The following is a 26082-nucleotide window of genomic DNA, read 5'->3' on the forward strand; positions in this document are numbered from 1 at the left end:
TATAAACGTAAATTTATTTTATGTAACGTAAAATTATAAAGGTATAAAAAAAGTTGAAATAAATTGGTCCAAATTAACGAAAGGTCTTTTTTTTTTCATCTTCATCCTCTTCAAATATATTATTATCGTTATAATTATAATCATAGAAAGTAAAAATGTTCTTTTCATTTGAAAAAGATACAATACAAACTAATGGAAATACAATATAATTGCACAACAAATAGAAATACGAACGCTGCGGAAATGGACAGTGAAACACCCGATACATACTTTTGTATTTGCGCAATTATAACGGGAGTGTGTTTTATGCTTGCGAGGACCAACCGAAAAGAGAGTTGGACTATAGTCCCACAACATTAGTTATCTGGTACAAAGCGTCTTCGGATCGCTACAGTGATTCAACAGTCCGTCTATCGTTGATACCGCTATCTTTGTATCCGTCTTGCCGTGCAAGAGGCTCCGTCTCCTGATCCACAGCGCGCATTTCTTTGTTTTTTCTTCTTTTAAATGTTATTTTTCTACGAAGCCATCCTAAAACAACAACATACAAATAATACACACTCCATAGAGAAACAATTGAAATATACCATACAAGTCCAAGCCAACGAATTTTATCCACGCATAAAATATATAATGAATATAATTAGCCAGTCGGTGAATTAATCAGGCTTGGACTACCTTTCAGCCTTATACATAGTACAAAATATAATACAATAGATTTGTGGCATAGTTTGAACGATCCTATAGATCTAAAAATGTAATGGCAAGGAATACACCAAATGACCAAAGCTTTCTATGAGATATATATGTACACAGTTTCAAATGAAAGATATAGCAGTCAGTGTTAATTATGCATCGAGTTGAATCATGAACATGATTAAAAACCAAAAAAACTACATGTGTTTCGAAAAAAAAAGAAAAGAAAAACAAAACGACAAATAATCATTTCAACGATAACATTTCGAATTATGGATGTGTTGCCCCTGAAAACCTATTTATTTATTAGTAAATACTTCAACCAATGAATGTTTTTTAATGCAGTGGTTAAAATATACATAGTACATACTAAAACCGATGAGATAAAACAAACAAATTAAATATAAAATAAAACATTGGTTAGACAGAAACTGAAATATCCGCAATGCAAATCCCATTTTTTTGTTTGTTTATTTTTTACCTGTAATCGAACGTCTCTTTTTGGTTGCCTTACGATTGTACGTTGTAATAGGAAGTAACTGTTAAACAATTGTTACGGTTATTATTTGAAAATTAGAACAGTTAATAGAGAGGTGACGATAACACAATATACCTATTATATTATATTTTTTGATGAAAGAATAAAATTATCGATGATATATTATTAATAGAATATAAAATGAAAAAGAAGACGAGAAATACGAAAAAGGCAGAGATATTACTGATCAATTATAAGTTAGTGTAACACATTGGACGATTCACAAATCATGCTTCAATCAACGCCGTTGACTTGTAAATATTATGTAAATATAAAGTAATGATTTCGAATGAATTAAATTACCTGTGAAGGACCATTAAGTGATTGCGCTGGATTCTGTAGTTTTTCTACAAGTTCTTTTAAACGAGTATTTTCCTGAAATTATACATTTAATTTAATACAATAGAACATTTTCAATAACAATTCACAACAACGTCGATCAAAACGCACCTCCATTACTCTTTCAACATCACCTAAACCGGGAGGCGCTTTAGCCCTGGTCGCTAAAGAGTCCCTCGCATGAATTTCAGACTCTTGTCTTAGTTTTTGTTCGTGATCTAACATGCTCTGAAGAGAAACTGTTTCACTCTTCATCTAAAAATAACAACATCGTAAGTAAATCTTTCAATAGTATTTAACATATAAATATCAATTCAAAAAAACTCACTTGAACTACTGATTGTTTGAGGCCTTCTAATTCCTTCTGCTTGTCAACGAGCTGAGTTTTCCACTTCTGCTCCTCCTCCGTCACATGCCCCTGCAGTCTACTTAGAGTTTTCTCCTATTAAATCAGAAAATAAAAATTAAAAAATAAAATAGCACACATATTATAAAAAGATTATTGGTCCAAAACATACAGTATCGACGACGATACCCTTATAATTATCCACTAAACATTGAAGTTGATGATTTTTAATTTCTAATTCTTTTAATCTTTCATTATTTGGCAATTCTTGCGTTGGCGCAACCGTCACGACGGCGGGTTTAGTGGCTTCTAACAAGTAAGCATTCGCTTCCTCCGTAAACGTGTCGAGCCACTCTTTGTGAGTCTTTCCTTGAACGGAAACTTGAGGGAATAGCCGCTCAAGGACCTCTTTCGTTGAGCTTTGCTCATCTAAACACGCCTTCGTTACAGCTTCCTAAAATAAAAACAAATACATTGTCAATATATTCAACTCCACAAACTGATGTTTAACAATTATAATACATAGTAATATAATAAAATAAGCGGAATAATGCATCCAAAATTTTGTCTGAAAGATTCAAATTAGACTCAAATCTGGGGGGAGAGAATTCAGACTAACAAAAATTATCAGACAAAAGTAAGGAAGCCTAAAAATATTTATATATGTATATGAAATATATATAGTGAAGTGCATTAAAATGATTATATATATATATATATGTATATATATATATATATATATATATATATATATATATATATATATATATATATATATATATATATACAAAAAAAATCACAACGAGTAGTAGTTACACACATATGTACATATAATAGAAAGGTGAGGGACATTGTTTGCGTTATACATAAAGTAAGGAACGACCCTTTAAAAAAAAAAGCAACTTACTCTAAGGGTACTATCCTCTGTAGTTTTTTGTGACTCAAGTTGTAGTAATTTCTTTTCGGCGGCTTGCAATGCTTCCATGACCTTCCAGTTCTTTGTTCTAAGTTCCTGCATTGCAGATATAAACGGTATGCCGTGAACAAATTTTAATTTTTAAAATAAAATGCACAACACAACAAAAACTAAACGTTCATGAGACGAAAAGTGATATGCAAACGAGAGTAAAAAATAAATACATACAAATGTAGTACTCATTGAATTTTGATCACTATTAAAAAAAATATGTATGTGTAAGGAAGATACACACACACACGGTTCTAAATTCATTAAAATGCATGCAAAAATAAATACAATAAATCTCACATTATTTTTATCTCTATGTTGATCTAATTGACGCTGTAAACTGTCTAATTGCTGGGAGTGTTTCTCCTCTAGCTCATTGCAAGCGTCGGCTATTGCTTTTTCTACATCAACGGTATCATTCTAAAACCACAAACATTTTATTCATTACACATAATCAGGTACATATATTGAATTTAAAAAAGAAACATTAATATAAACATACTTTATCTGGACTGGTTGTACCGTTTGGAGTCGGCTGCAAAGCTATTTGCTCCTTCAACTCGGATAATATGTGTGACAGGTCTTCTTTTTCTGTTTTCAATTTATTTATCTCTGTCATTAGCTGAAAATATAACACGCAGGTTAAATTTCGACGAACAACGAATTTCTAAGCACACACAAGAAATGCATATTCAAATTAAAAAAAAACCTGTTGGTTTTGTCTGTCTAATTCCTCTTGACGTTTCTCATGTTGCAGTGATTGTTGTTGTGTAATGGTTTGGGCTGCATTCAAACGAATAATTTCAGATTGGGCTTCACTGAGACCTGAACATTAATCAAATAAAACAATGTTAAATTATTTATGATTTGGAGAGCTAGAGCTAGTAGAATAATAATGAATCCTTACTTTGTAATCTATCATTAGCTTGGACTAGTTGCTGCTTTAAGATTTGTTCCTTATCAGCGTATATCTTATTAGCTTCCTATAAATAAAAATAAAATGAATAACACGTTTTAATAAATATTTTAACACCACTATTATAAATAAAATCACCTCAAATTCTCTTTTGTGTTCGAGAGACATCTGCAATTCATTAGTGACAGCTGCGTTAGCATTTTTCAATTCTGTATTTTCATTTTGTAAAGATGTCACAGAACCGGTGAGAGAAGTATTAGTCTGTAAATTAATATATATACATATATGATTAGCAAAACGAAAAAATAAAAACAATACGTATTATTTAAATACAATTATACCTCAGATAAAACTTGAATATGCATTTCCATTTGATTTCTCTGAGTGGTCAATTCGGCTTCGGCCGCAGCCTTGGTCTGGTACTATAGTATCAATCGATCAGTTATTTTGTCGATAATAACATTAAATATGTCACAGATAGTGCGAAAGTGAACCCACCTGATGAACTTGTTGCCTGAGAGTATTGTTTTCGTCAATGCCACGTTGGATGCGAGTTTGCAATGCGGCCATTTCAACCCTGAGAGAATTGGCGGTTTCCTCGCTAGCTTGAGTTACTTGAGTGCAGCGCGTGCGTTCTGCATTCAAAGTAGCTCTGAAAGATTAAGATCGATGGTGAGGTTAATAGGCATAACAAACACCTCATTTTTCAATAACTCTGGTTTATATTTGTACTAAATTAGATTCACCGACCAAGAATATGATATAAGAATTGTGGTAATTTTGATAAAACAAGAATTTACGATTTATGTTTTTATATAAACAAATATATGAACTAATTTGAATTCAATGTCTAGAATGTGTTTGTTAAAAATTGAAACAAACCTGAGTTCCTTCAACTTAGCTTGCAAAGCTTGAGAAGCCTCTTGCTCGGAAGTGAAAGCTTTTTCCTTTTCTGATAGTTGTTTCTTCAGTTTGATCAAAGGATCTTTTGGACCCTATAATAATAAAAAAAAACAACAACAATAAAAAACAAGCTTTAATAAACGGATAATATAAAAATCAATAAATTAACATACTTCAGACCACTCGGAATGCTCCGGCAGTGGTCCATTCTGCTTATTCAACAAACAATCAGTCACTATCTGTATTTCGCTGCGCGAAAGAGGAGCTTCGCCAAGCAGTTTCACGAGCAAATTGACGTTGACACCCTCAGGACACATGACTGAAATAAACAAAAAACAAAAATAATGAAATACAAGCTTTAGTAAAATGTATTTTAAACTAGTGAAACTTGAAAAAAGCTAGCAAAAACAATTTAATTTTATAAACTCACTCAATTGCTGATACTGAGCCAATTCATTCTTCTTCTTCTTAGACTTCACAGGAGCTGGGTGAATCTGCACTGGCACAATTTGCTTCACTGGTTGCACTTCGGCAACGTTGTTCGTCAGTGTTTCCAAAGGATAGGCCTGTTTCAGGATTTTATCGGTGGTCAAATCGGCCGGTTGGCTGATGGGCAGAGACGACACGACCAAAGAATCTTCGGCTGGTTTTACAATCACATCGGCATCCTCGTGAGAAGGTTGATTGGCTCTATTCTTACCTAGAAGATTTAGCGGTACATTTCATTCAATATTCCAAAAGAGTATAAAAAAATACACACAAGCGGAAAGCAATTTAATGTTACTTTTGCGTTGTTCTTTGGGTTCGGCAGAACTCTTGGTCGGCTCAGGAGAACTCTTCACCTCTTCAACTGAAGCTTTCACAAGCTTTTCCTTCTCCTTTTCTTGCTTTGCAGGCGCTTTTACCTTTTCTTGCTTTCCTGGTTTGGAAGCTTTAGGATCTTTCGCCTTTGGAACTTCAATTTTTTCCTATAACGCACATACATATATTTCATTAGTAAATATAAGAATGCCTTATTTATACGAAATTATGCAAACTAAAATAGCAAGACCATCTCGGCCCCCCCAAAAATATTAGCGACATTAATGAATGATTTGCATGCAACTTTATTGTTAATATTATCAAATTAGTATAAGTCACATTGTATATTCAAAGTAAAATCTCGGCGGTACAATTACTTACAAGCATATTAATAGCATAAAACAACGAAAATAATAAGGCGATCCCGCCTATTTACATGCGTTGATTTTTTTTTACTTTATCTACATAAATATATACAAAGAATCAATAGATGAAGTTTTGTAAACGCAAGAAAAATTCGACCTCAAGATTTTAACTGATAACCTTTTCATGTATTATAGTAGGGTCATTGAATTAAGCGGATCTTTTCTCTGGATATGTTTAAACAAACATACTTTCAAATTTATATAAATCAATGACTTATACCACTTTGATAATAAATACAAAAAAGAACCCAACAAATAAATGTTTGAATATCATCCATATTGATGTGTGTTAATTTATATTGAAATATACATACACACATATACTATACATGTTAATAAAATTTTGAATTTACCGAGCTCAATTTGTCGTGCAAGAGTTCAAATTCGTCTTTGGGATGAATTTGCTCAAAGTGATTCGTCCACTGTGCGGCGGACGGCGACGGCGGTGCCGACAGATCGCTGACACAACTCGGATCGTCTTTATTTAACAGTATTGGTTTCACCTTTGCGTCCTTGGCTTTCTTTTTGTTCTGCAATTTTCATTGATCACATTGTGACCTCTTTCACTATTACATTTAACTTAGCATAACAAGACAAACACGAGGAAGATTCAAATCACAGCAATGCCATAACGCATCAATGACAAGCAGACGCGTCGTGCACTCTCGAAGCAAACAAACACTTAACGGTATTCGTTTGCTCCCGAGTCGCAATATTTCATTATATTACACAAACAAAGCACTATTTACTACGATGAATTGTGTCTGTAGCGTAAATAGAAAGCATCCAATGAATAAACACGATAAAAATGCACGATATAGTTTAAATCATTTGAAAGCAATTCATCGAATGCTATTCATGAGTGAATTTATCTGCGAAACGCAGTTGTTCGAGAGACATTTTTCGGATCGCAATTCTTCGAATGACACATTGTTTGAATGCGTATTGTTAGGCCAAAAGTTTCAAACCAGTGGTATTATGTTTAGTAAATTTATCTGTATGGAAAAAAATAAATTCTTAGACATATGGTTTATTGTGCCACCATGCTTAATTTGTTTAGTGGCCAAGATTTAGAAAAAATGCAAAAAATACAGAATAAAGCTATGAGAGCTATTTTGAATGTAAGTAGATTTAAGAGTATTGGAAGTATGTTAGATGAATTAGGATGGATGAGTATTAGAATTAGTCTAAATATTAGTACATTGTCTTTTGTTTATAAGTTAGATCATAAGTTATTACCTAAGTATTTTGATGATTATATAATAAGGAATAGAGATAAACATAGTTTTTATACTAGAAATAAGGACAAACTAGTTGTAAGTAGAGTAAGAAAGAATAAGACGGCTGGGGGGTGTTTTTCACAGGGGTGTGCTCATGTATAATGCCCTCCCTGAATGCTAAAAACATGGATGCATTCCTGCGAGGTGCGAAGAGACACCTCTGTGAGGGACAGTACATATAAGTACATAAAGTACAATTTTAGAGTTAAGTATAATAATTAAGATGTATTTTTAAATTAGCTTGATAGCTAAAATATATATAAATAAATAAATAAAATATATATGACGTAATATCTTATAATATACAAACTCCCATATAAGCAGACAAGGAGCGGAGCACACTGGCTCGAATCATGCCCCACGGTTATTTCCTAAAAGAGGAATTATTTAAAACGTAAAACACATATCATTGTATCTGAAGCATTATTATACATACATACATACATATGTGTAAACATCGAATATTTTAGTAGTTATGAGGGAATATGCGAGTAGGGACGAGTAATCAAGTCTATTTCGGGTGTTTGAAATATAAATCATTCAGATGTCACATACAAATTGAAGGCATTTCGTATTAAAGTAATATCCCTTGCGTATTCTTGGAGACCAGTCGGAGACGCAAAAATATTATAAGCTCTAGTTCGACTAGAAAAGGGGTGGGGGGGGGGGGGGGGGGGGTTGAACTCCATGTAAATTCAGATTTCGATGTAAACAATGTCTCGTATTCCCCAAAAAAAAATACCAGTGCAATGTAGGTATACCTATGGATTTGAAATGACGTAAATTATGGATTGAATCACCTGAAGTTATTGCGAATATTGTTAACATGGGGGTAGGTTTAGGACCCCGCTTCAGTACGGAAACGATAATATGCATTCACAGAAACGTCATTTTTCGAAGCGATATCAACAGATGGCGTAGTAGCGTTTAATTTCCAAATTAATATAACCTTAGAAAAGGATTTGTCGCCTAATGACGAACGAATTAGATTCAGTAAATTGAACAAATCATTTATAACTACTACCTTTCGCAGTTACATATATTGTACAGCAACCATTGATTGTACATATTTACACTAAAATTATGATAAAAAAAAAACGCAATCAAACCATGTACATAGCGTTTAAGAATTAATAAAGGTACACAAAGTTTAATTTTATATATGTATGTCACATTTATTGTGCATAAATAATGTAAATATGTATATTGAAAATGATTTCCCCGATCCACCGGCGAGTACATATAAATTTTATAGTGTATTAAAGCAAAGTTAAAAGTAAAACTAAGTAATTAATTACTAATTTCCATAGACAAGAAAAGATTGTCAATTCATGGTAAATAGTGAAAATAAATCAGTATTTATACTGCATAGACAAGACAATAAACAAACAATACAATTAATTAAGTTACAAAAATAATTAGATCAACCTTTTTCTAAAATTGATGCTACCCATTTTATGCACCAAAGTTTCAGCTCAATGCATTGAGCGGTTTAGGACATATATATATATACAAGAATCCAAAGAAAAATAAAAACGAGGATATCTGTAAGGGGAGGTAGCACCTTCGGCCGACTTAAATATTAAAAAAAAATTACAACGTGGCGATTAGCATTTCAGTTTCAGTGTGATAAGACTAAACGTTAAATAGACCCTGGCTAAATGGCCATGAGGATTTTTTTTTCGACAAGCTTCTACATACATTTCTGCAAATATAGGAATCACTGTTATCCGTCACTGTCAACTCTACATATGTCAATGCAAGGATTTAAGCCTGGATGACTATCAAAATAATCTAAAAAAAAAAAAAAAAAAAACACGTTTGTTCAATTCCGGTCCCAAATCAGCAAAAATGTCGAGGTCGAATTTTCGGGCGATCACAAAACTTTATCTATTGCTACTTTTTATATAGATAAAAGTATAAATGGAAAAAAAAAACGCAGCACCATCAAAAAAGGATAACATTTTTTTATAATTGTTACAACGTGGACGTGTTTTAAATAGACTTGAAATTTCGATACAACAGTGCCATCTGTCCGTCAACGTAATAATGAACATTCGAACAATTTGTCATTCTGAGGATTTCGTCGATCGAAAAATGTGTCTACCATTTGACGGGCTGAAAACCAGACTGGTACAAGTGACACTTTAAAAAAAAATCTGGTTTAAGTGCTAAAATAATAGCTATTTTTAAAAATGTCACTTGTACCAGTCTGGTTTTCAGCCCGTCATTTGCTACTTGCAATTGAAGAATCTAGCCTAGAATCGATACGCATGCAGGTGAAACGAAGTGCGGGATCACACGGGGCGATTTCGGTCAGCCGATTAGTTGCGAGACCACATCAAATACAAAAATACAGTTGTATGGAGCATGCCACACTGGGCAACTCCCTGGTCTCCTAAGCAATAAAATCGGCCGACCAGTGAGACCGGTCTGGTCTCGACGACTTTATTGCTTGGGGGGACCAGTGCCTCAAAATGTATAGTCAGTAGTAGTAAAAAAAAAAAAAAAAACTATTACAGAGGTGCATTTGATGCACGCCGATTGACGCCAACACCAAACTATATTCACCAACGAGAATCGTAATTCAATGGATTCAACACCACATCATGAGATCGTAATTTACAATATGCCTCTGTTGTATGAATGTAAGAATTGCTCAAGCTATGTGATAATTGGACTAAATTTTGATTCAGATATTATTTATTTTGCACACAATCATTATTTTAGTTTTTAATGTCTACCTGGCGCTTCTCAAATAACAGTTTGACGAGCAGACTTTGAAATGTTTTTCGGATGATTTTGATTTGATTTCATCCAAGAAATAAAAAATTAATCGATTCAACAAAATAAAAATTTACGTCAGATAAATATATTTGAAAGAAAATAATACAAAAATTGTATTTAAAAGTTAGTGTGATATGTATGGTACAATTTTAAGCCGGGGTTTGATGAAATTGTATATATTATATGCATGTATTCACATATTCGAACATTTATGAGTACATGCATACATTCGTCGATAGATAATATAGCCAATGCTTATATTCCGAAACGGCAATTTATATACACGAGAATAATATATGTACAGGTTTGAGACACAAGTTAAATGAAATATAAAAGAGCCTTGTAAAAAAAAAAAAAAAAACACAAATTACTAGTGATTGGTTGCAAATCAAACTAACAGGAGTATATTATTCACACTCACAGGAATAATGACCAATCACGGAGTTGTCATGGGACGAGCGGGAATTAGCAAATAAATAATAAGAGCTGATGTTCTCAATTGCTTATATTTATTAGTAAGAGTGCCTTCGGTACTACCACAAGTACAGAAGTACCACAAGTTACACCAAAAATTAATCACAAGCGTTGTCTTAAAGAGACTTCCAACAATATTATTCCAACCATTAATGACATCTAAGATCAATAAGCAAAGCACAATTCAATAGTGACCAGTAATTTAAATATTTAACAACATAAAACAGTGTGGTCCAGTACAACATCTATACAACAGAATTTCACTATAAACTATGCGGACAATATAAACAATGGCATCCTTGTGTAAAACAATTTTAACAATTCGTTCGGGGACGTTCGGGGGGGTTGCAGGTCTCGCAAGACAGTTGCGACAATAAATCTCATGAACAGTGCGATTGCAATTGTCCGACCACATTTTATGTATTGTTGTGTATCTGTTCTTAACATAAGGAATACGTCAATTATAAGATAGGTTACAAAAAAATTACAGAACATTACAGCCACGAGGAGTATCTTAGATGTAAATATTTATACCAGTACAAGATCCATGTTAAAGGAACTATATTGGATGAACGTTAGTGATAGTTTTTATTTATAAGTTAGATAATATAATGTTACCCAAGTGTTTTATAGACTTATACATATATAGCACTACGGGAAGCATACATTGGTAAATAAATAGAAGCCCAGTTTTTTTTTTTAAATGTTATATGTATGTGCGTGTGCATAGTATGTGTTATTCGATTAATAAGCTAGTAAGCTATTTCTTACATTTGTATATAGCAATGATTTAATAGATATTGGTCGCTTTTGGTCGCCCGAGTTGAGAGACCACGAGCGACTACACTCTTGGGTGACTAATCGGCCGAACGATAGTTCTAAATTTTCTACGATGATGTGTGTATAATATATACAGGCAGTGAGTGAGGTAAAAATATACGCCTATTTGAATTGTCGGTAATTTTCTAATATGTGATTATTTTTTCACTGTGGATTTTATTTGAAAAATAAGCCTTCAAGGTTTATTATAAATATAAATATATATGTACACTCGACTATAAGTGAAATTTATCAATAAACAATCTTATCAACTATTCATGTATGGATGTATGTATTTATGTATGTATTCGGATGCAATGAGAATATTGTCGTGTTGGGTCGAGTAATAAATTCTTTCGACGGCACAAACCTAGAAGTTTGAATATAAAACATGATTTTCATGACAAAAATGGTTTTCGGAACAGTTCCGTCACCTCTTTCGAAGTTTTCAACACGACACAACATTTTCTGTTCACACATCACTAACACTAACTTGTAAGCGTCGAAAATCCAAAATTAAATGTTACTCAGAAGATACTGAAAACTAGATTCGGAATAGATCTAAAGGATTTCCGAGGTTTACGAGCTGCTGTGATAATGATATAGATGTTTAATCTAATGCAAATAATAATCACTGGCGGATCCACGGTGGTGGCACGAGATCAATGGCCGCCACCCTAGACGACTACATAATATTATACATTTATAAATAATAATTAAAATTGACATTCAGCGTTTAAAAACGCAATTCAAACGCGCCTTTTTGGTGTAAAAAGTGAAATTATTGAATCGGGGGGTGCAAGCAGACCACTCTGCCCTACAGGTATAAAATGTCATCATGTGCACAATCAATGCAGCTGATCTATGATCCTTCGCCTAAACTGGGAAATATTGTATTCGCAAATTAATAAGTTTACATGACAATAGATTAATAAAATAACTGAATATACATCTTATTTTTGTATTAAAAATATATGTATTAAAGATTAGAAATGGCCCCCACCCTGCAAATTTCCCGAATCCGCCACTGATGATAATCTACATACACGGGTAACACAGTTTTGGACATCTTTTTTTTTTTTGTGCAAAAGCGAACTAGTAAAATTCAGTGATAGATAGTGGGTGTCAATTTGTTGACGTGACCCTGAAATTACAAAAAAGTGTCCAAACTCTTGGAATTACATATAGCTATAACAAAAACCACAGACAAGCTTATTTTTCAACTAAACCTGTAAAACGAATTGACAATTGTGAAAATATGTATTTAGAATGTTACAGGCATTTCGGAAAGTGATTTTCGCCCAACTATTTAACTACGGGGTTGAATCGACTCACTTTGTCGTTGGGAGACGTGGGCAAAACTTCAAACTCATCCCTCGGATGAATCTGCTCGGATTGATTAATCGCTAGCGTGAGGGTCGGAGACGGGGGTGCGGACACGTCGTCGTCCTTAAGAACCGAAATTGGTTTCACCTTAGCATCTTTAGCTTTCTTTTTATTCTGCAAACGGTGCATACGCAATGTTTACAACCGAACAGCTACATATACACACATATATATATATATATATATATATATATATATATATATATATATATATATATATATATATATATATATATATATATATATATATATATATATATATATATATATATATATATATATATATATATATATATATATATATACAGTGCCAGTCACTGAAAACGGAACGACTTACAAAAACACGAAAAAACGATTTTACGCATTTATTTGGACTTAGAGTCACGCCCAAATGATTTAAAATGATGGTTAATATCATTGTAGTTAATTTTGGGTTAATATGTATGTTGGAAAAATGTAAAAAAACGAACTAGGACAAATTAAGCGTGAAGGATATTTTACGACCAGATGTCTCCTTCACGCATTATTGCTGTAGAAAATAAACCCCAACTATTTTGAACATTTTTTTAATTGAACAACAACATATCGACACATAAAAATAAGATAATAAAATATTTAATATTTATTTGCTCCCCCTTTATTTTAATGACTGCGACAATTCCACAAAGTATGGAATTTACGAATTCCTCGAGGATTTGTAATGGGAATTCCTCAAATCATATTTTTTGGATAGTATTTTGTAATGATTGAAGGTTTGGAATGATATTTTTCGTTTAATAATACTCCACAGGTTCTCGATGGGGTTCAAATCGGGGCTTTTACCAGACCAAGTTAATTTTTGGTACTCCGACTTGTTGTAAATAAGTCTTCACCTTTGAAAAACTAATTCAAATATCACATTTTTTTGTCTTTATTATTATTGTACACATTCAAATGCATAAAATAAAGAAAAAAAAATGGCAATTTTGCACGATGGGAAGGTACAGAATCGTCCTGAAAGTGACGTCATGACACCTAGAAAAGTGTTTTTATATTGATGGTATGAGATGCTCTATTTAAATATTTTTGTAAATTTCTCCATTCACGAACCCTTTCATAAATGTAATTTTTCCAACTCCATAACAAAAAAAAACATCCCCAGATGATTATACTTTGAGGGTGCTTTGCTGTATTGCGGGTGCAATTTTTATTGTAGCGTACTCCACATTCACCCGGGCCAACCATGTTGAATTTGGATTCATTCGAGAATATAACTCTTCACCAATCCATTTCAATCCAAATTTGATGTGTTTTGGCCCATTCCAAGCGTGCACGCTTAATTTCCACCGTGAGGAGCGGTTTCTTCGCCGGTCTCCTTGCGAAAAGTCCACCATCTCTAAGGTGTCAACGTACAGTTTCCACACTAATATCGATTGAAAACCTTTCAGGGGCATCTCGTCTAATTTCTGTAGCAGCAGCTTTGAATCTGCTATGTAATGATTCGCGTGTCAATAAACGATCTTCCCTCCTGGAAGTCTGTATTTTCGGTCCAGTTCCCTTTTTTCGTTGTAACGTTCCAAATTTCGGTTCTTTCTTCAATATTCTGAAGACAGTGGATTTGAAACATCCTATTCTAGCGGAAATTTCTCCAAATGAAAGGAAATTTCTCTACAACTCACCATATTCGATATAATTAGCTACACTTCTTACGTGTTTCTTCAAATTATATTGTTTCCACTTCGAAATCACAAACGAAAATGAGCTAGAATCGAAGAAAGGATGTGTATTTAAATAATTAAGTAGAAAAAAACCCTAATATTTAACGATTATAGGGTTTATTACCCGAAATTCGTAAAATTTGAGTCGTTCCGTTTTCAGTGACCGTCACTGTATATATATACACACACACACACACAAGAATTTTAGTATTAAATCGAAAATCGGCAACGTTAGTAAAAGCAGATTTGTTAAGGCGGCAAAAAAATCCCAAATTAAAGCGATTTAACCTTTTGCGGCCTGATCATTTCTTCGGGTACGCTCGGTGTATTAATGAACTCGACGTGACCTCTCGGATATTGACCAGGTGAGTCTTCGTCGGCGTCGTTGTCAGCCTGAGCCTCGCTTTCCATTTCACCATTTGCGGCAGCCTGTTCCTTAGCTTGCTGCTCTTTGACCTTTAAAATTATTTACAATACATCTTAATGTGTAACATTAAATAAAAAAAAAAAAAAAATGTACATGCAAGATAATAGTCACTAAGAGAACATTTTTATCAGCAAAGTATATTTATATAAATTCTGTACGCGTAGCTAAATATAGAGTTTTAGCATTAATTGTAATTACAACGTAGTCGAGTCCACATATAAGACGGTGCAATTTGATACTGTGGAATATTGCAACGTGTACGTTGACGAATGTCAAAGGTTTAATTTGTTCGATAGACGCATTTCTATTCGGAATAGTTAGTCGGATTGAAAATTAAAAGACGCATACTCGAGATAAGACAGATCCCATTATTGGTCAAAATGTGCATAAGAAGAGAAAGTTGTGTATATACACATATGTATATATTTTTTCTATTAAAAGTATATTCAATTGTTATATTATTTTTAAATTTATAATTATATACATTATTTTGTCCTATAGAGGAAAATTTCGTTTTATATATCATTGTTGTTATGCAATAACAGAGTGAAAACAATATAAAGCGTGTAAAAAAAGCATACACACATATATATAAAATACAATGTGGAGAAAAAGACGGTACAGATTCATTTTTACAAGGCTTTTATTAGCTTCACCTCGCCTTTTGGTCCTACACTACACTATTTCCTACATTCTTCCGATAATTTTGAGCGGTTTTGGCCACTGATAGAATTCTGCTGATTCGATGGTGAAAAATAATCGTAATAAACACGTTTAAAAATCCAAAAATTTTGGTTTTCAAGATTTTCGATATCCAGTGTGGGAACTGAGTTTTGTATTTGAAACTCGGGACGATTTCTCAATATCTACATAAAAAGTGTTGCCTAGACCTGCATACATACAAATGTCTTTGAGTTTGTTTTGATAGACAATATAAATCTATATAATGGAAGTGTGATAATTTCACATCACAGTTTAATTACGGTATTATTTATTGTTTGCTGCAAGTTATACTCCCTTTATCCATTTGCCTATCTATAAAGCTTTCGATTATACTTCTCTGCTGAACGTTCCTATTTGATTCTTTCATGCTAACCCTTTGAATGCTGACCAACGCTGATAGGCGTTTTGCTGACAAGTCCATAGGCCTACAAAACGCTGATAGGCGTTGTAAATTTCGCATGTACGAAGTAAACAAGAATACTACCTGCTAAGCATTTAAAGAGCATTGAAAAAAAAATGCATTGAACATGGATCATGTAATCCGTGTCATTCATTTGTCAACGTTTATAAAGACTCGCTTACACCAGAATTTCTGAATTTATAACCATAGCAGAAATACCCGATGGAAATCCCTAGCTGCCGAGTATTTTGGATTATGACTTGGAATTTAGATTGTGAGCATTACATTTAAACAACAATGAAGAAGATGGAACTAGTTTTGGAAAAATACATTCAATAATAGACTTATATTGTATATTTTAAATTGTTGCCAGATATATTAAGAGTCTAAACACACCTTTACAAAACTTGAAATCCTCAGCGGTAGTTACCTAGCGTTTGTTTGGAGTAGCTACAATTTTTATACCTGCTTTCTATTGGATTTCTAAATAATATAGTTAGAAATGTTGGAAAAATTTTCAGCGTGGCGGGCTTTCAACGGAAAAGACGTCAGCACTCAAAAGGCTAATCAAAACATACATCTTCATAAACTTCTCCGAATGAATGTACATAAATATACTTGCTTTTCAATAAGTTCCTCGATAAATCTTACATAATGTACCAGTCATAGGAAACGAATGCATATCTATAGATTTAAATAATCCGTCGTTTATTACTCTATGATAGATAATATACATAAAAATAAAAAGTTCCCCAGATAAGACGAAAGTATTCCAAATTTTAATCTAGTATTTAAAATTCTATGCCAATAATAACAGAGATAAAAAGTATACTTGATCGTCAACAAAAATTATCTGCGATACTATGTGACGTTGAAGTTACTATGAAATAAAATAGCGTACCTTTTTTCCAGCCTTTTTGTTTTTCTTGGTCTGTTGCTGTTGAAGACGTTTCTGTTTGACGGGATCGTCGAGGAGTCCTCGTTGAGCGACGAGACGTCGGTTGGCCGCGACTACCTCCTCGTACGACTGACCTCTGGTGCCAAGGGTGCTGATGATGAACAGTAGGAATGCGGAGCCTATGACCAGCCCCAAGCACAATAAGCTCGTTTCCCAATCCATGTTCTGTAAAGCGATCAAACGTACATCATAGCATAAACGAATGCAGCTAAATTACAACAATAATTGAAAACAATACGAGAAAAACAATTTTATTGGTGTAAATTTATTAGGTTGCGGATCTAGAGATGAATTACGATAAAACGGCTTTTATAGTTCTCACTATAATAAATATATGTTTATGAGTTCGATTGCGTTTTTATTGCCGTGCATTCTCTCCTGCACACATTTGCAGTAGTTGAATTTTTTTCATTATTTGTACAAATTATTAATTAATATGGTTCCATATTTGAAAATTGACTCGATCTTATCTTGCACTAAGCTGGCAAGTGTTCAATTTTCATTGGGTGACAATTTTTTTTACATTGACTCGTCTCAGATATTACGAAACTTAGCGGGAAACAGCTTTTACTACATCAATTTGAATGAGATCGAAAGTCATCTGAATTCATTACAAAATCAAAAGATAAAATTTACATGATTCAGATGTAAATTCTATGAATAAATTTTTGCTATATGAATTATTTTAGTAAAAATTATTGAAACTTGAAAAATATTCGATCGTACTTTTATGGAATAAAATTCGTTCTTATCAAAAATATAATAATCATTTTAATTATTATTTCATAGAAATCAAACAAGTCTTGAAATTCATGTGCATTTTTTAAGATTAAAATTGACCTAACAAAAATGACCTAACCTACACAAAATTGCAACTTTATCATCTTTTTATTGCAAGCATCTTTATCCAACGATTGAGCTAAAATTTCTAGTGTTCCGATCGTGTTGAAACTTTGCCATTTTGCGCGGTTTGGTCAACGATGGAAATTTCAATCGACTTTTATAGCTCGATGGTGAAAAATAATCGCTATATATACGTCTAAATTTGCGTAATTTTTGGAGATGGTTACGTTTGATAGCTAGTAGTCTTAGTAGTTTCCACCACCTTCTCGTTTTGTCAGATCTTAATATTGTTTAAAAGCCTATAAGTTTATCTTTTTCATACTATATCTTATAAAATTTGCACTATTTGCAGTAATTTACGAATACATATAAGTAAGAATATATATTTGTTTGTTTGCTATGAAAAGTTATAATTTTTAATATAGAATATTTAAATTAACTATTTGATTTTATGATAGTCTAAATCACGGGTTCTTAACCTTACTGCGGTGAAGGGCGCAGGCCAGATTAAAAAAAAAACAAGATTTACATACATTTAATAAGAGATATAAAAAAATGACCACTTAAACGAAAACCATGTGAAACGTATAAGAGGTTAGTAAAAAGTAGTATATATCTATGTATTAATTTTATTATTGTTTTTTAAATTTGATATTTTCTTTGCTGTGGCGCTTAAAAATGTGGGGTTGAAGGGCAGGCCTCTATACAAATTTTATTTGTGAAATAATTTTTACAATACTATGCCAAGAGGAACAGAAATATTTTATCAAGGTCAATAAATTTCTAAAGGGGGGGGGGGGGGGATTGATCAGAAGAATGAACAAGGAAAACTTTATAATTTTTTTTTTTATATTTTTTTCAAGGAATATCTGTAAATCTGGTCTCCGTAACGAGACAGAATGTTAAATGACAGAAAACGCAAATATCGGAAGGCAAAGATCTTAGGTCGAAAGATCAAAAAAAAATGGTGCATGGTAAACGGTACATACTCACTTAATTTGCGCGAGCAGGATACAACAGGAACAAGAGGAATAGGCTTTTCCTCCCGTATTAATGTGCGCGCGCAGAATACGGGAGGAAAAGCATGTTCCTCTTGTTCCTGTTGTATCCTGCTCGCGCAAATTAAGTGAGTATGTACCGTTTACCATGCACCATTTTTTTTTGATCTTTCGACCTAAGATCTTTGCCTTCCGATATTTGCGTTTTCCGTCATTTAACATTCAGTCTCGTCACGTACAAGTGATAATGTAATATGTAATATATAAAATAAAATGTCTGCTTTCAATCTATATAGATGTGTATATTGGAATGAATAAAAATAATTTTATATATGCTTCACATTTATTTAATTTCATTATGATGCATTTCATGAAAGAGCGTGCACACACTACGAGCTTAAAAATGAAAATCATCAATTAAAAAAAAAGAACAGGACAAAAGTTCGAAATATTCCCTAAACAAAATATAAAAATACACATAAAAAAACCTTTCCAGCCAGGAACGAAACATGCAATAAGTGTATGGACGAAATTGAAAGAATGGCCAAAATTTTTCGCTCGAACAAAAAGGCACTGGCAGCCCTGATCGGCAGACGCGTTCAAACACTCGCCCAGTTGCACGGCTGAAACGTCAAAATGAGGCGACAGGACGATGGGCAAGGAGGGGTGACATCTAACCGGAAGTGGGGTGTGGGGTGTGGGGTGTGGGGAGTGGCGAGCGGGGAGCGAGAGGCGGCGCACAATCGAGAAGAGATGAATCTGCGAAAGAGCGGGGAATGAGAGAGACGTGAAGGGCGGGCGTGGGGGTGGGGGTGGCAGGAGAGGGTGAGTTTAGAGCGGGTAGAGAGGGGGAGGGGTGAGGGGAAGGGCGCATGTGTTGGGCAAAGCCGGTGTCGATGTCGATGTCGATGTCGCTACTCTCGCCGCCGCTTGCCACGTAAGCGGCGACTTTTGGCTGCGCTTGTTGTTTCGGTGCATCACCGACACTCGAACACTCGAACACTCGACAGCCCCTTTTCTCCGCACGGCGATCCCTTTCGCCCCGATGGAAATTCGATTCGATACGAGTAGAGGGTGGAGTGAGAGTGAGAGTGAGAGTGCGAGATAGAAAGAGGGTGGGGGTGGGGGTGGGGGCGGGGGCGAGGGGTGACCGGCGTCGAGGAAAGGCGTGGGTTGCAGTGCGTTTGCACTCGATTGACTCACTTGGAGGGTTGTAGGTGTGGCTGGGTCTGAAATCGAGTGTTAGCTTCGGGGCGTCTCGGCGAGTCCGGTATCGGCTCACGTCCGATTGTGCAAACTCGAACGCGACCGACCAAGACGCCGGCTCGACAGCGACTGCGCCTCGACTCGCGATCGGCGACTACGTCGGCGCTCGCTTGCGCCGGCCGGCTGTCATAACACCCCCAATTTCGATCATGCTTTGCAATTTTACGACTTCGATTTTCAAAAATCAGAGAACAAATAAATCTACATGCTATTTTTAATTGCGATTGCACAATTTTTTTTTAAGTTTATTAAACGCCTGAAACACTTGCGCAATTGTGATTAAGTATAGAAAACTATGACGCTCTCTCTCTCTCTCGGATTATGGCGGAGAAGGTTCCATGTGGAGGCGTCGATAAATAATTAAGCTGAGATGGTTTTAAGGAGCGACGTCACTTTCGAGAGGTTTCTCAAGGTGTTGTATTTTCTGATCTTTGCATGTGTGATCGATGCAGATGTCTGGCCGAATTTTTGGACAAAATTCCTTGTCGCTCATACAGGGTCGAGTCCGAGGATGTACCATGAGAGTACAAACAAGTAAGGCGACGCCCAAGAGTGGTACATTTCGAGGAAAGGAAAACCAAAAAAAAAAATATGTTTATTACAAAAAAAATATCATTCAAAAATGGATCGCCGATCCGCGGCTGATCTAAATGAGTACATCATAATTTCTTTGATCAAAATATGTGCATATATGTATGTATATCCACGCAACTATCATTTTAAGACACAAAAAAGGCGACAAAAGCGATATCAAGAACTACCGACCCATTAGTTTACTTTCAGCGGTCTACAAGCTCTTCACGAAGGTTATTACAGAAAGGCTGAAGAATATCCTCGACGAGAACCAACCTATAGAGCAGGCAGGGCTTAGGGCAAATTTCAGCACAATGGACCACCTCCAAGTAGTTGGCGAACTAATCGAGCGCGCCAACGAATATCAACGGCCATTGTGCCTAGGTTTCGTCGATTAAGAGAAAGCCTTCGATACAGTTAGTCATAATGCAGTACTTAACGCTCCACAAACACAGGGAGTGCCGGAACCCTATGTGGGACTGTTAGCTGCAATATATAAGAATGCCACAGCTTCGGTTAAATTTTTTTCAGGTACAGATAGATTTAGCATAGGAAAAGGAGTAAGACAAGGAGATACAATCTCGCCCAAGTTATTCAATGCGGTGCTTGAGGGAGTTTTCAGGAACTTGGATTGGGATACAGCCGGAGTAAGCATCAATGATCGCTTTTTGAGTCACCTTCGGTTCGCAGACGATATAGTTTTAGTAGCTCGTGATTCAGCTGACCTACTTATCAGACTAACACAGCTGGACAGGGAAAGTAGAAAAGTAGGATTAAAAATTAACGTAGATAAGACTAAACCAATAGTTCAATAGTTATTGCATGCCTGATAGCATCCTCTTAGATAATAAACCAGTAGAATTAGTAAATAATTATTAATATTTAGGTCATATAATTGACATATCTGGTAGTAAAAATGAAGAGATAAAGAGACGTATGAAATTAGGATGGAGTGCATTTGGACGGATGAATGCTGTTTTTAAATCAAAAATGCCACTCTGCCTGAAGAAAAGGATCTTTGATCAATGCGTTTTGCCAGTGATGACGTATGGATGTGAAACTTGGACACTGAACGCCAAGATGCTAAATAAAATCCAATGCACTCAAAGAAGTATGGAACGCTGTATGCTTGGCATAACGAGGAAAGACAGAAAGCGGAACACGTGGGTGAGAAATATGACAAGGGTAGTGGACATAGTGGATAGAGTGAAGAGATTGAAATGGCAATGGGCGGGTCACGTAGCTAGGAGGATGGACGAAAGGTGGACAAAAGAAGTGCTTGAATGGTACCCGAGAGAAGGCAAAAGAGTAAAAGGAAGACCGCAAGGAAGATGGGTGAACGAAATTAGGAAAATGTGCGGAATGAGATGGATGAGTGTTGCGCAAAACAGAGACGAGTGGAAGCGTGTTGGAGAGGCCTTCATCCAGCAGTGGATGGCGAATGGCTGTAAATGATGATGATGATGATATATACTTCAAATACAATTAAAAATATTTATTTTTTGAATTTTAATTTATAAAATCTTTCTGTAATATTATAAATATGAAAAACTCATTCGTAAATATCATATATATAAAAAAAGCTTGTAAAAAAGGACGTCATCAGTAAGAATCGGCGCACATGGTGCTTTCGCCCAAAAAAATGGGTTCAATATTGTCAACCTTGACTTTGTACTCTCTAGCTTTGTAGGACTATATTAATTTACAATAGCCAACCCTCTTTGTAGGACAATAGTAATTGAAAATAGCCAACCCTCTTTCCTGGAAAATGGAAACGCCACCGCCGAAGACTAGTCATCAGTCGAGTTAATTTTTCCAGCGAAGACTTTGAAGGGTAACGAAGACCAAGAGTGTTTTCGACTGACGCCTTCAGAAAAATGACGACGAGAGGGGACCGAGAAAGATCTGCGTTCTACCAGCATCTACCAAAGACTGAAACCGACGTTCTCTGGCTTTTACTCTGGCGGGATCCATTTCCCGAGCGGAAGCAGGATTGCCAACTTATCTATTGGCCATTCCTACCGGTCGTGTTCATGGACAACATACAAGTGGATGGTGCTTCAGAACTTCATTATATATAAGTTTAACGGAAAACTAAAACTGACCTTTCCGATAGTCGAGTCAAATCGATAAGAACATTTCCAACAATTTTCATCAATAGTCTGTTCAATAGAAGACTTTCAGATGATCAATAATGATGATGATGTACATAATTCTTCTTTAACGTCTATTTTTATGCTTATTTCATTCATCAAAATACACCTGAATACCGTTGAAATAATTGTAAGTCGTAATTTATCTTGACAATTTTTTGTTTAATATAAAAACACATACATATAAGTTACTGTTGCATGTTTATGCCTAATACGAAAGATATACATTTGTATTATATGTTTGGTGACACGAATTAGTATTTCAAATAAAAACAATATGTGAAAGCAAATACAATTCATGTTTGCCTCGATTTAGTGTTAAAAATATTTAATTTATTTCAACTTTGTTTAATTTATTAATGAAACTGTAAGTCTTCCATTTTAAATAAAAAAAATTACATATAAAAAAGTCTTTAATTAATAATATTTTATAAAATATAATAAATATAAAATATGTATAATAAAACAATAATCTGTCGAAATAATATAATATAATTTATTTATCTACCTAATGTCGTTAGATGTCTCCTTTATAACATTATATTCTGATCAGAAAATAGATGTCTCTAGTTGTTATAAATTTTACATAGTTTAAATTCATACATACATATGTATGTATGTATAAATTTTGTATAAACAAATTTTACTATAGGTAAAGAATTAAAAAGTATATATGAAAATTCATCATATCATAATTGAACTTATGAAAACAAAAATCTAAACTAAAACAATACATGAATTAATTTTCATTGAAATTCAAGTCGTTATAATGATTTATTCGATGAATCTTTATAATACTACGTTTACTTTTAGTTATTTGTGCAAATTTTCCGCAATAATAATTTAATTTCCGCACAATTTGCACTCTGTGTTACACAATAGACGAAACTCTGGAGAAGGGAAAACGAGTATGTGGGTAATGCAATTCATTGATTACAGGGCTACAAAACAATTTCGCATACTGAATTCGGAATATTTTAATACTAATAGGTGCATTATTAGCACAAAACGAACAATGAACCGACACAATAATCGATAGTTCAGTACAATAAAAAAATTCTTCGTGTACAAAAAGGGATATGTTAGTTGACATAGTGATTTTAAACGTTTTATCATTTTGACAGTTGATCGCCTTTTTTAGAGATGATTTCGTCAGCGTATCCAAAAGGGTTTAAATTTAATATTTTATCATTAAAATTGGAAACGAATGCATTTCCTCAGTTTTTAACCACTTTCTTGTGCGGGAGACAGCGTGATGAAATGAAAACGGCAACAGCCAACTTTCTTTTACCATTCGATATCGGTACGTACAATATCGAAGTTGTCCATTACGCACTGTGGACATTATTACTTCATATACAAGTGCATCTTAACATACATACTAATTAAAAATAGCTAAATAGTAGATGTAATATTTAAAAAAAATTAACGCACCGTGAAATACATACATTTACACACACACACACACACAAGCGGCACGAGATCAAAACCATTTTATCAAATTAGAATATTCATTTATTTAGATGTGTAAAATGTGTGTAAGATTGTGCAACAGATCAGTCGAAATGTCATCGGTTAAAAATTGGACTAGTTTTTCAACAGAACAGTGAATGAATCTCATTATCACAACGTAAAAGGTTGCGGAAGTGCAACGATCGATTGCGCAAGCATTATCCGGTTTGAATGAAAGTTTTCGTCCGATGCGTCGGAAATCAGGTATGCTTTGACATGATTTCATTAATTTTGTAATTTGGAACGAATATGCGTCGTTCTGTGTTGATTTTATCCCATTCCGTATAGTTTCTTTGTAAAAAATTGCATTTCCTGAAATTAGTCAGAGCTGATATCGATACATATGTAAATACATATATCGCCATTTAAAAAATTGAAAACAGCTGTTTTGTAATATTTGAATATCTGCCAAGTGCGGTTTCTCGTTTCGCAAGCGAATTGGTGATTTATATTGTTTAAACATAGAAAGTATGCCATTTTGAATGCCTTTTTTGTTCGAAGTAAGTGTTTATATACTTTTATATTCTGTCGAATCAATATGTGATATTAATAGGGTTAATATTGTGACCCTAATGATTTTTTTTTTGTATACATACATATATATCTATAATTTATTTTTGTACTAACTGCACAGGTACAAGGTAAGAGTTGGCAATACATTGATGGTCGTTTGGATTCAATAAGTAAAAAAAAAGCCACTGTGGAAACCTTGTATGCCCATAATGATATTCTTGTACTTACTAATCGATAGCATATTATTTGAATATACATGATTTTTTTATTATTTGATTATTTGAATATACAAGAACTATATATGCGAGTAATTACCGTAATATACTCGTAGATATTTCATACTACAAATATACATATTTATGTACATGCATATGTACTTTAAATTAAGTGTGTTAATTTTGTTTTTTTATAATCTATCATTTAGTTTTTTTTGTGTAATGACTCACACTTTTATTATATTATCAATAAGATCACACTTTTTATATATAATTTTAAGAAAATTTAATCTAATTTTGTATGAAGATATTACGCATTAAGCAGTTTGTTTGATTTGAATTCGTATAATTAAACAGTGGCAGGGACGGCTCAAAGGTGCAGCAGACTAGGCATGTGCCTAGGGGCGCCATCGACAAGGGGTGCTGCGAGTTGCCTCCATTTTAATTTTTTTTATATTCATATTAAATTGAAAAAATAAAAATAATAATTTGGCATTCTTTGAAATTATAAAACAATTTTATTCAACTTAATTTTTATACTCGAAGTAACAATACTGATTGTAAAATATAATTTGCGAGGAACGCAGGAAGTTGACTGTTAAATATCAACGACTCACGAATGAAACTTGTAAAATAGCAAACTTCAATTTGGAATTGTATTTTATATAAAATACCGCTTAAACATATGTTTGTACATAATATATATGTATATCAGGGATGGATTTGCTTCACGAAATTAAATATCTTGTGTGAAATTAAATGTATATGTACATACATATATAAAACGTGCCTATTTTGAATAAAAATTTTAAATTAAATTGTTTGTTTTTGTCTTAATATATTTTTCTTCGACATAAAATTTCAAGAACTTTCATGAAATTTATTGTTTAAAATTTAAGGGGGGGGGAGGCGGGGGCACTGAAACCATTTTGTCTAGGGCGCCATATACCCTCGGGCCGGGCCTGATTAGTAGTAGAGTTTTATTAAGAATCAAATCACGTTTTTTATGTCATTTAGGATTAGTATTTATATGCGTGTGAATAACATAAAATGTCCCTTACTAAATGTCCTGTTTTTATCTGACCTAAAAATACGCCCTGCTTTACAGCTGATAAGATTTTTATTAA

At 33.9% G+C, this 26082-nt stretch overlaps 1 protein-coding gene across 4 annotated transcripts; it reads right to left on the minus strand.

Annotated features, from left to right (window-relative positions):
* Positions 1–96: 96 nt before the first annotated feature.
* LOC143920974 (uncharacterized) lies at positions 97–20119 on the minus strand. Of its 4 annotated transcripts, XM_077444039.1 has the most exons (22): positions 19927–20117; positions 16826–17047; positions 14663–14830; positions 6285–6461; positions 5490–5673; positions 5136–5405; positions 4879–5024; positions 4685–4797; positions 4301–4454; positions 4144–4224; positions 3941–4063; positions 3794–3869; positions 3596–3711; positions 3389–3508; positions 3187–3306; positions 2827–2931; positions 2092–2373; positions 1902–2015; positions 1685–1828; positions 1538–1609; positions 1178–1235; positions 97–531 (listed from the first exon to the last, which is right to left on the minus strand). In XM_077444039.1, the coding sequence occupies exons 2-22, from the start codon at positions 17042–17044 to the stop codon at positions 389–391; spliced, it is 2985 nt and encodes a 994-aa protein (XP_077300165.1). In that variant the 5' UTR covers positions 17045–17047; positions 19927–20117; the 3' UTR covers positions 97–388. The 4 variants fall into 4 exon arrangements, with proteins under 4 accessions (XP_077300165.1, XP_077300166.1, XP_077300167.1 ...); XM_077444040.1 differs by lacking the exon at positions 6285–6461 and having other exon boundaries at positions 19927–20119; XM_077444041.1 differs by lacking the exon at positions 1178–1235.
* Positions 20120–26082: the final 5963 nt, after the last annotated feature.

Source organism: Arctopsyche grandis, chromosome 13, assembly GCF_051622035.1.
Source record: "Arctopsyche grandis isolate Sample6627 chromosome 13, ASM5162203v2, whole genome shotgun sequence".
Taxonomy (NCBI): Eukaryota; Metazoa; Arthropoda; class Insecta; order Trichoptera; family Hydropsychidae; genus Arctopsyche; species Arctopsyche grandis.

Coding starts and splice junctions, on each gene's coding strand:
- LOC143920974 (XM_077444039.1), bottom strand. CDS start 17,044: ATGGATTGGGAAACGAGCTTATTGTGCTTGGGGCTGGTCATAGGCTCC. Junction 4,455..4,684: donor GCTAAGTTGAAGGAACTCAG/GTTTGTTTCAAT, acceptor TTAATCTTTCAG/AGCTACTTTGAATGCAGAAC. Junction 3,870..3,940: donor AACACAAAAGAGAATTTGAG/GTGATTTTATTT, acceptor TTTTATTTATAG/GAAGCTAATAAGATATACGC.